The sequence below is a fragment of the Sinocyclocheilus rhinocerous genome, unplaced genomic scaffold, assembly GCF_001515625.1.
Source record: "Sinocyclocheilus rhinocerous isolate Xijiao unplaced genomic scaffold, SAMN03320098_v1.1 scaffold111, whole genome shotgun sequence".
NCBI lineage: Eukaryota > Metazoa > Chordata > Actinopteri > Cypriniformes > Cyprinidae > Sinocyclocheilus > Sinocyclocheilus rhinocerous.
Window position 1 is genome coordinate 1,173,365 of NW_015642811.1, and position 10,946 is coordinate 1,184,310.

General features: G+C 37.1%; 2 protein-coding genes across 2 annotated transcripts in view; one reads left to right on the forward strand and one right to left on the reverse strand.

Annotated features, from left to right (window-relative positions):
* The window catches only part of naa15a (N-alpha-acetyltransferase 15, NatA auxiliary subunit a), a 10,473-nt gene extending 3,427 nt beyond the window's left edge, over nucleotides 1-7,046 (reverse strand). The window contains exons 1-12 of the mRNA XM_016573625.1: nucleotides 6,776-7,046; nucleotides 4,206-4,290; nucleotides 4,002-4,106; nucleotides 3,304-3,461; nucleotides 3,011-3,145; nucleotides 2,728-2,881; nucleotides 1,858-1,977; nucleotides 1,681-1,776; nucleotides 1,491-1,597; nucleotides 1,315-1,387; nucleotides 861-1,030; nucleotides 564-716 (exon numbers count right to left, since the gene is read on the reverse strand). Of these exons, the coding sequence (XP_016429111.1) occupies nucleotides 564-716; nucleotides 861-1,030; nucleotides 1,315-1,387; nucleotides 1,491-1,597; nucleotides 1,681-1,776; nucleotides 1,858-1,977; nucleotides 2,728-2,881; nucleotides 3,011-3,145; nucleotides 3,304-3,461; nucleotides 4,002-4,106; nucleotides 4,206-4,290; nucleotides 6,776-6,829 (1,410 nt within the window). The 5' untranslated portion in view covers nucleotides 6,830-7,046. The remainder of the gene's footprint in view (nucleotides 1-563; nucleotides 717-860; nucleotides 1,031-1,314; nucleotides 1,388-1,490; nucleotides 1,598-1,680; nucleotides 1,777-1,857; nucleotides 1,978-2,727; nucleotides 2,882-3,010; nucleotides 3,146-3,303; nucleotides 3,462-4,001; nucleotides 4,107-4,205; nucleotides 4,291-6,775) is intronic.
* A 1,623-nt stretch (nucleotides 7,047-8,669) lies between these two features.
* Nucleotides 8,670-10,058, forward strand: ndufc1 (NADH:ubiquinone oxidoreductase subunit C1). Its single transcript, XM_016573549.1, has 4 exons — nucleotides 8,670-8,832; nucleotides 9,579-9,682; nucleotides 9,767-9,839; nucleotides 9,951-10,058. Exons 1-3 carry the CDS (start codon nucleotides 8,787-8,789, stop codon nucleotides 9,824-9,826), a joined length of 210 nt encoding a protein of 69 aa, XP_016429035.1. The 5' UTR covers nucleotides 8,670-8,786; the 3' UTR covers nucleotides 9,827-9,839; nucleotides 9,951-10,058.
* The last annotated feature ends 888 nt before the right edge of the window (nucleotides 10,059-10,946 follow it).

Here is a 10,946-nt window from a genome sequence, read left to right on the forward strand (position 1 = left end):
GGCGCCATGGGTGGAAACTTACAGATTAAGGGGCGGTAATATTATAATGAGATCCCTTTGCCACATCACCAAGGGAGCGAAATCAGACATGCTCGTTTTTTCAGACGCTTGCAGAAAAAGGCTTACCAAAACAAAGTTACTGGGTTAAACTTTTTCACATTTCCTTGGTTGGTTGATGCACCAGGGACCTGATTATAGCACTTACAATCTGGAAAAGTCAGATTTTCATGTTATGTCACCTTTAAAAATTTAATTTATTTCTGTGATGACAAAGGTGAATTTTTAAGCAGCCGTTACTCCAGTCTTCAGTGTCACATGATCTTCGGAAATCATTCTAATATGCTGATTTAGTGCTCAAAAACATTTCTTAATTTAAAATAGAAACCTTTTGCAACATTATACAAGTCTTTACTGTTACTTTTGATCATTTTAATGCCCTCTTACTGAATAAAATTATTAAATTATTTTAAAAATCTGACCATTTAACCCATATTATATATGTAATAATAACTGGTGTTATTTTAAATGCGTTCTCACAAGCATGTGACCTTCACCATACTAACCCGTGTGAACTTGGAACACATCTCTTCAGCCTCTTTGATAAGTCCAGCCTTGAGCAAATACTTGGCACACTTGGAGTTGATGAAGCGGTCAGCAGTGTCCAGAGCCTGGGCCTCATCCATCCAGCGAGCAGCTTCACGGATGTTACCCGCATGCTTTCAAGAGAACAAGACATGGAAAATAAAGTCACTCTCTCATGTTCTATTTAATGGTTTCTATCTTGAGAACATTTTGAAACAATGTAAAAGTGTCTCATTTCTTTTACGTCAAACTGTTTCAACGACGCGAGTGTGCTTCACCTTATATATCTTCGCCTTGATGAGGAAGAGCTCTATGAGGGTGGGGGTGCTTTCGATGGCTGTGTTGATGTACTCGAGAGCAAGCGTCTGTTTGCCGATATGGTTGAAATGCTGGGCCAGGAAATACTGAACCCACAGTAAAGTAGTGGGCGGCTCCGTTTTCCCATCATCTACAAATTCAGCAACACATGTCCACAGTGAGAACTTTGGCACCACTGTCATCCGTCATTCAAATCTGTTTACATCAGGGTTCCTCAAATCTTGCCCTGGAGGGCCAATGCGCTGCAGAGTTTAGCTCCAACCCTGATCAAACTCACCTACCTGTGATTTTCTAATGATCCTGAAGACATTGATTAGCATGCTCAGGTGGGTTTGATTAGGGTTGGAGCTAAACTCAGCAGGAAAGTGGATCTTGTGGGCCAGATTTGAGGATCCCTGGTTTACATGTACTCACCATTTTGGTTGAACATTTTACAAGTTCTCAAACTTTTTTCATAGCCCACAACTAATTCCTCAATTATTGCTACCTGCAGAAGACAGGAACATGTTATAAAAATGGTGTCTGTTCTTAAATGTTAAAGTCCAGAAGAAACTTCTACACATTTTGTTGGTTATATTGCCCCGTCTCACCTTGTCTTTTTGATGGCAGAGTGATTTAAGTGTGGTAAAGACAGGCGGGCATCCTTTGCTGAAGTTCATCCTCAGGTAGCGATCTAAACACTCTCTAAACTTCTCACCTGCGAGAGCCAAATGCGGTCATATACACAGACACATTATGAGAGCATAACACTTCTATTGATTTGACAAGACTGGCGCTGACCTGTGAGGAAGTTGAGAGGAAGTCTTCTTGGCACCAGGCCTTTAGGATACTTAACCCAGGCATCTTCATAGATTTTCTGCTTCTCCTCGACACTCTCTGAAAGCAGACATCGAGTAAGGGACTAATAGAAATTAAAACCAGCCAAGATTTGCTGTGTTCAGAAGAATGTGCAGTTACTTGGTTTGAGTGCTTTCTCTAGCCCTTGATAGTAGCTCCAGTTCTCAGGGTTTCTCTCCAGCAGTCGGTGGTAGACCTCCGTAGCTTCACCAGCCCGATCTAACTTGAGAAGCAGCTCTCCTACACACATACCAACATACGTTGCTTTTAAAAAACGGTGACACCAGACGATAAACAAATTCATGACACACATATGGATGCCAAAATCAGAGATATAAAATTAATATTAAAATTCTGTTATTTTGTTTAATGCAAAAATACATTTCCATTCAAAAGTTTAGAGTCAGTCCTTTTTTTAAAAAAAAGAAATGAATACAAGGACACATTCAATTGATGAAAATTGGCATTACATGTATAATGTTACAAAATATTTCTATTGCAAATAAATGCTGTTCTTGTAAACTTTCAATTCATCGATCAATTTCATCCAAAAAATTTATCAGTTTCCACATATTCATAGAAGTTTTCAACATTAATAATAAGAAATGTTTTTTGAGCAGCAAATCAGTAAATGCAGCCTTGGAAAGCATTAGAGCCTGCTTCCAAAAACATTATGAAATCTGACCAACCCCAAAAGTTCAACTGTAGTTCAATTTAAATGCTATAAGTGAATTTCAGCATCATAACATTAAATTGTTCAGCATTAAAATATGAATATTCATTCTGAGATTTGCTAAAGATTTAACAGTGTTATTATATTAATGTTTGTTTTAAATATAAACTAAGTGAGCATTAGATGACAGCAAATTAAAGTAAATGCAAAAAAACGGAAAAATGAGAATGCACAGATAATCATCAAATCAGCCATAAAAAAAGAAACCCCCTAATATCAGGCGATAACCAATATATATGTATACAAAAAAAACACACCTCGTGTCTCCTCTACAGCCAGTTTGTCACATATCTGTTTTTCATAGTTGGTCAGGTGATCGAGGGCTTCTTTGTTAAGCCCGGCCTCCCTCAACAGCTGATTCTGATAAAGCAACAGCTCACTGTACTCGTAATCCACTTTATCTGGAGACGTCTGAAACACAATCAACAACATACCTCAGTGGCATCCAAAAACAAACACTTGGTGGTATCCCCTACTAAGCTTTCTGCAACAATAAACTTAGTGTAGATGACAACTTACAGGAAGCAGTGATAATAATACCTGTTGTGTTTTGCGGAACTCCTCCACGATCTTAGCTGCCATCTCATAATCTTCCAGAAGGTGGTACGCGATGGCATAACCGATCCAGGAGGCTCTTTGAGCCGGTCGCAACTGCAGTAACTGGTACCTGGTCTCCTGTGAGAGAGAAAATGTTACAAATAATATTATGACCATAACAATTTAAGTGATAGAAGGACTTTGGGGGAAAAAAAAACAGTATTTTTATTGGCTTGTTCCATGGAACATTGTAGTTTCTTGACACATGGAAGCACTTAACATTCAAAATAACTTACCCTGTAACCTTCGAGGTCCCTCATTTGGATCTGCAGCAGTGAGAGATCTCTGAGGATTTGCAGATTGTCTTTGTCCCATTTAAGAGCATTCCTGTAGCACTTGATGGCCTCGTCATACTTCTTATCCGAGCGCTGAAGCAAACCATAAACGTGCCAACCTGAAGAAGAGTTAAGGACAGGAAACAGCTCTGCACCTAGGGCTGTACGATTTGGTGGGAAAATAATCAAATGACTACTTTTATGACGAAAATTGTGACTGTGATTTAAAATGCGAAGTTCGAAAAGTATAAAAAGCTCCAGGTTTGCTGTGCTTGTTTGTAGAGCTGCACAATTTGGCCCAAAATTGTGTGATTATATAATATAATTTTGATATAATATTTTGTGATTGTACAATAATTTTTTTTTTATAAATAATAATTTTTAAAAAGGACATATATGTATTTAATTAAATCACATCCCTTGCAATTTGACTAGGCCATGATGGTTTTATTTTTATTAATCGTGTTGTACTAACTGCACCTATTCATTAAATTACACCGTGACGTTATCTGTTCTGTACAGTTGCCAGACATCTGAGAATAAGAGTAAAAAAATACCTTAAAGTGTAAGTCAATCACTAACAGTTGGATACAGAAATGACTTCTTTTGACAATGCTTATTTATGAATCCACTGACAGTGGAAAAAGTGTTAAGGATACAGACATGACTCTTCAGATCGTTTCGTAAGCCACGTCGCACTAGGTCATACGCCTCCTCCTTTCGGCCCAAGCAGTTCAGAGTCAGTCCTTTCATTGCAAGGGTCTCTGCAAGATGGAAAAAAAAGAAATCATTGTGTGCTCAACAAATTTAATTAGTCAAAATGATGAGAAACTGAAGTAATGAATGTCTGAGAATGGTCTTACCTCCATGTTCGGCGAACTTCTGGTTGGACAGGATCTGTTTGCAAAACTTGAGCCCATTTCTGTACTGCTTGTGTTCGTAGCATCTCTGCAAGACATAAAATGGAAAAAGCACGCTAATAATTACACTTTCACTGCACATTGAAAGTAGGGTTAAGGTGTGTGGTTAGCGATGTACATCTTCCTAACACTTCAAAGCACACAGAAAGTAAGAGTGACACACGTAACAATTACAATTACAAAATCAGGACACTTAGTGTGTTATACAAGTGTGAATCACCTTGGGACTATGTAGAAGACACACAAAGGCTAAAGGAGTTCACAAACTCCTGCAAAGACATGAGCTGGATAATCAAGATATCAATGCCAGAAAAGAATCAGAGAAGAAAGCCGCACCTCCTGTCAGAACGTTCCCCTTAATGATCTGCTGCTTAAGGCTGGAATACTCTACACGACTTTTAAAATCTGAACAGATTTTGAAACACTAGGCATCATACACTTACCGACTTTGTAAAGTCACTGAGGTCATACACTAGGGTTGTGACGGTGAGGAAATTTTCCCACCGGTTAATCGACGTGTGACAACACCGGTAATACCGGTATCACCATGGGGGCGTTCCCTCTTTTCCTCGCTTTCCTTCGCATTTAAATAGCTTGTAAAAGCTGTGCACATTTTACTTTCACTTTCAAATAACGGCAATTCGGCGTAAAGCAATTGTTCGTTTTTAGTTTGTTTGAATTTTCCCTCTTTTCCTCGCTTTCTCTTATTAAAGTAGTTCACAATACTGCTAAAACGCCCATGGCAGGCTCAGAAAAAAGGCTATGATGGTGAGATGTTGATTACAAACAGATTCCAATCTACTTTGGTCACCACAACAGTTTAGACATCCCAGGAGAGCTGTCTGCCAAATATCAACATAACAGTAACGTGAAGGAATACCCTCTGGCATAATCATGTTTAAGGGACAGACATCTTTAGGCACTGCTGTTGGCATTGTTATCATGACTGAAATGTAATGTGTGAGTCTAAGAAATTAAATCACAATAAGGCCTTCTAGCAATTTAAGCTCCCTCCCTGTGACAGAACAGAAACAGATGTTAGAAAACACAAATAAACCAACGTCAGATGACTTTGAATTTCTAACTCTGTATTCTGGAATCACAAAAATCAGGACTGTCTAACGATCAGTAAGAACAACCATTTGGGGCCATTTCATGACTGGTCATTAATACACATTACTAATTAATAGCAATGACTGGGCAAGTTGCTGTTGAGTCACTATGACCTAAAAACTACTTCTTAAAGCACAAAGATTTTCATAACAACAAAAGTTCATCATTTGGATGTTTAAAATGATTTCTAATTGTTCACTATCAGAGTAGGCATTTTACCAGCTGTGTCCTAGACAGCTGAACTACCCAAAAGCATGATCATAGGCCTAAATGTTGTCTAGGCAGACAGCTAACCAGGTTTTGAGACACAGCCAACCCCTCAAGCTAGTCTATCTCCCAAAGTACGTTCCCTTTTGGTTTCTGTGAACTTGATACTTGATCAATTAAACCTGTATTTTGTGGCATAATCTTATTAAAGTCTCTGTGAAATCACAAAGTTTTGCAGCTTTTAGTAAAACCAGCTTTGCTACATGCTAGTGTCAGCATATAACACACATTATATGCTAGTGTGCTACTATATGTTGACAATTTTAGAGTTTAACTTATTAAATCTCAGTAACAGTGTATTTATTCAACACAATATATCCAGTATATTAAATAATCAATATTAATTGACCCATCTTGCATTACACCCACTTTTGTCCGATCAAAAGCTTTCCAGAATGATAATGTCCCTCCCTTGACATGACTAACAAATCATGATTCATGAACTAAAGCTTCTATTTATTTTCTTTTTTTTATACAATTTAATGACAGTTAATGTCAAATGCATGATTTGTCCAGTTAGCATCTGACAGCAGATTTGAGGCGTAGAGTTCAGGTACTAATTAAAATGTCAATAATGATGTACATAAATCATAACATGTGTAAACAACACACTAACGTAACTATTACAACACTGCCTTCGTATGTTTCATACTCTATTATTTTGAGGTTAGTGTTGCTTTAAATGGATTAACTTTCATTCTGTTCACTTGTACGGTGACTAATCGATTCAAACCCGTGTTTTGACATGACTTAATGCACGAAGCACTCAAACAACACGTTGTTACTCCTGCAAATTTATAAAGCGACTTTGTATCATCGTTTAATGTTTATTCCGTCCACACAGCTATCAAATCACTGATCTTTGCGCTTAACTTTCTAAGGCAGTTAGCTGCTCTGTGTCAGGCAAGTTCATCTGGTCTCAAAGTGCGTGAACGTGCATGAGCTAATAGTCATGTTACGAGTATTAAAGCAATGCCAATGCTCTCTTGTTAGCTTGCAAAAGACTCACAGGAGGTTTCTCTTGAGGTCAGCGGAGAGAGATCCTGGCTAAAATAGGAAGGGGGTTGACACACGCTTGCTTTCTATTATTAACAATCCTGCGTTCGTTAGCAGATATATTTCCCCCAACTTACCAATATTCTCTTAAAGAGAGCGTTCTCCTTCGGCGGCAGAGTTACCGAGGGCATGCTTCTTCTTCTTCTTGAGTACTGATCACCGTGACTTTGCTCTGATCATGAATCGGAATCCTCGATCCTCTGGCCGGATTATCTGCCGTATCGTAAAAGCCCCCCGAACTTCGCTGTCTGGGGCTTCTCGTCTTCACGTGGTGACAGCAGGCCCCCCTTCAGAACCAAAATGGCGACGCTGCTTCTCCCCGGGTCAAGCGGTGAACTGCGCATGCGCTGAGCGTGCGGCATTTCCGAGGCGGGGATAAAACAATAGACATAATAAATACCTAGACGCCTCATTGGCCGCTTTGAGCCGTTGCTGCGATACGTCAACGCGTCCGCCATATTTGTGAGGGCAAGACTCCCTTAAAAATAAATGGAGGTAAACGGGGGAGCTGCGGTTTTTTTCTGGATAAAAACCATAAAAACACGATAACGTTTACATTTATCAACCGATTTCAGAGGTTTGTGATCTACATGGAGTTAAAAATAACTCTGCCTGGTGCCCAGGGTGTCGAAGGGCCGTAATTTACCATCATTGAGAAAATTGAATAAAACCAGCGAATACAAATCAAAAATTATCCATAGACATAATAAATATAAAAAAAGTATTTATTATGTCTATGGATAAAACAGTGGAAACTACTACTTCTTCTTCTTCTTTGGAATTTTTTGGCGTATTCCGCACCATAGGCACATACCGCCACCAACTGTTTCTAATCATACATGGATGATAGTCCCGCCTCTATTCATATTTTATTTATTTATTTTTTAATTGTTAATTTTATTTCGGGCTCACCCAAGCTGTATTTCTGGCTGCTGCGTGTTCAGCTCCCATGCCAAAAAACCCAGCTTGTGTGTTCCCCTATTCAATCAGCTCATCTTTCCTACATCTTCCAAAATTGTATACTTCAGTGGAAACTGTTTTTTTTTAAATATGCTATAAATTAAATATATAATTATACGAAAAATATACATAACGTTAAAGGAAATGATAGTGCTGCCCTGGCGATTTTCTTATAATTACAATAAAGGTACGACCAAGCATATCGAATGATGCATGAAATGCCGTATGCATTGCCGCCACTAGATGGCAATATTATCGTGGTAGTATGCTGTTATTGTGTTTGACGCATCAGCAAATATACATTTGTAAAGGCTTGTGGGAGGCGTGCTTTTGAAAGACAGCATGTTTATGGGAGATAAACACAATTGTACTAATAAACATATATTTATTATGATGAAACAGCTACTATTCTAAAAAAAAACTTTTTGTGAAAAAAGGGTGTATACACTGGACTAAACCTTTGAGTATTTGAGGATAATAATGTTTAATGATAAAGTAAAAGAGGTTGTGGTTTTACATGGCATGTATTCAGCTAAAAGTGATAGAGAGATATCATTTAGATATTGATTATTCCTGTATTTTTGTTCTACAGAAAAAAAAAGAGTAAAAATTAATTGTGTACACAAGGATTCTTTGAGTGGATATGAAAGATTAGAAGGATTTTTAGATTTTATAGATTCAAGATGGATTATTTTTATGTATCATTCCAATAAAAACAAATGTGACACTTTTATTTTTCTCATACACCTTTTTGTTGTTTTGGGAATTAAATTTAATTTATTTATTACAAGAGACCAAAGCACCTGTTTGGAGAACATTGTCAATAAAAAAAAGAAAAGAAAACTTTCAAAATTTTTCATGGAGTTTTTTTTATTTTTTATTAATGAATGAATGGTTGTTATGTACACTCGAGTTTGTTTCAAAATGTAGTTTTGATATGACCACAGAATGTGAGAGAAATAAAGGTGGATGAGTCTATTAAATGTGTTATAGAGTCATATTGAACAACATTCGTTCGTGATCGATTACTCTACTTGCCACTACTATTGACTAGGTCAGCCATTACAAGAGCCAGGAAAAGTAATCGAGCAAGGATCGCATTTTGTCTGGGAGAGAAACGCTGTCAAAATGCCTCTTGGTCGGTTATTTTTGAGGACTTCAACTGTCAATAAGAGTGAGTACGAAAATGCAAATTATGCTGGGCGTACATTATAGTCTAAGTACATTTCCTCTGTTCATTTGTTTTATTCGCCTTATGGAAGTTAGCAAAGCAGTGTGGCCTGACCTTGCTTAGCTTAGCAAGACTAGCAACACAGCAGCTGAGCCAATACATTAATTTCATCGCATGATGAATTATTTATATAAGTAGGATTAATCAGGAGAATTTAGGTTGTTTTTTTTAAGTATATATATATATATATGTGTGTATATTAGTTGCTTATTAGTGCTTCACACTCCAGTCCAGTTGGTGGCGGTAAATGCACCAGAAGTTGGTTTGCCAGCCGCCATAAAACGTTATTTGAAGAAGAAGAATTATTTATATAAGCAATAAATTGCACAGTTTTTATAATTAGCCATATAATTAGCAAATTATTTTATAATGTCCATATATTATGTTTTAATTGCTATTTTCAGTTGTTTGTGAATTACAACAAAGGACAATGCAAATGTATATATTTTTTGATATCTTGTTGTTACATTAATGCGCATTACAGCTAACAAAATTAAAATATTGTGCATAATAACGTTTTAAATATTTTGAAAACTGCCACCAGTGTGTTTTATATTAGTGCTGCTGGTTAATAAATCAATTCATATACAAACTAGCAAGTTACAAGTTAGGTACCAAAACTGTCCAATAAACCAGACATTGTGTTAAATATAAAAAGTTTTGAGGATTGCTTTTCTCTCTCCTTTTAGTGGTTAGCAGAAATTCCTTTATAGCTTCTAAACCGGATCCCTCCAAGCCAAACATGCTGAGAGTAGGACTAGCATTTGGGAGCACAGCTGTCTTGTGGGCATTGGTAACTCATTTTGATTGATCTCTCAAACATACGCACAAACATACTTTTTTGATTTTTCTAAACACACTCTCTGTTCCCCACCAGCTGTTTAAACAGCACAGCACTGATGTGCATGAGTACAAAACAAGGAATGGGTTAGAGTAATTCATGAGGCCATGTAAGTAAAACCATTAATTCTCTCTAAAAACTCTTTATTCAGTGTTAATGTAATTTGTACATTTTGATGCCATGCTAATGATGTAATAGTATCTCTTTTTTCCCTTTGTAGGGCAGCAATTGCTCTGTGCTTTGTGGATCTTCTTTTGTGGATCTGTTTTTCCTGTTTCAATGTTCACCTGCTTGTACAATAATGTTTATTAAAGATGTGTATATATAACCTGCCTGTAGTCACTCTCTCTTGACTCCAGCAAACATGAGTTGCAGAGATATAAATATGTTAAATATATGGTTTAACTTTTCCCCTTCAATTAAGTCTAATGATGTGGTTTATAAGCAAAACAATTACAGTATCATTCTTGTACTTTGTGTATGCTAATTAAGTAAATACCTATGGTTAATTCTTTCTACGGGATCAGACTTTTGAAAGCAACATTCAGTGACAACAAACAAGTGCTGTTCCAAGATTCAGTTTTTAATATTAAATAAGAGTCAGGTTAATGTGGTTAGGAAAAGCAAGTTGAAGATTTGAGTAAAAAATATTGCCTTTGTACAGTGGAGAACACACATGGACACAAAACAACAAGTATGTTGATGTTGGATTTTGGTGCCCCCCAAAGGGAGAAATCCCCCACGATTTTTGCATGCTTTGCATGGTGGGTAAACACACTACTGCTAATTAATTGGCCACAGAGCTCTGGAGATTGTCTGTCTTATTCATCACTGCAGCTTTTCAATACACAGCAAAGCATACTATTAAACAGAATAGTAAAATAAACATTCGAATGACGCTAACAGTAATTAGACATGTTACACAAAAAACATGCAAAATTCTGGTAACGTTAGTGTTCAGTTATGAAACCTAGAAAACAACTATTAGAAAATGTTCTATTTAGGTTCTTATTAGTTGTCACACCGCTGTGAATGTTAGTGGAACGTAAGAATTGGGATAAAAATAAACAGAACCATACAATAACATTAGGGAAATGTTCTGTTATTGCTGGTGCCACGATAAAGCGTGGCTAAAAAGACTATTTGAGAAAATACCGTATTGGCCCGAATATAAGACGACCCCTATTATAAGACGACCCCCCCTTTTTCCAGATGT

What these genes read in the sequence shown, in the direction of transcription:
- ndufc1 (XM_016573549.1), top strand. Translation starts at nt 8,787, where the DNA reads ATGCCTCTTGGTCGGTTATTTTTGAGGACTTCAACTGTCAATAAGA. An exon ending in GACTTCAACTGTCAATAAGA is followed by an intron (nt 8,833 to 9,578) that starts GTGAGTACGAAA and finishes CTCTCCTTTTAG; the next exon opens with TGGTTAGCAGAAATTCCTTT. An exon ending in CAGCTGTCTTGTGGGCATTG is followed by an intron (nt 9,683 to 9,766) that starts GTAACTCATTTT and finishes GTTCCCCACCAG; the next exon opens with CTGTTTAAACAGCACAGCAC.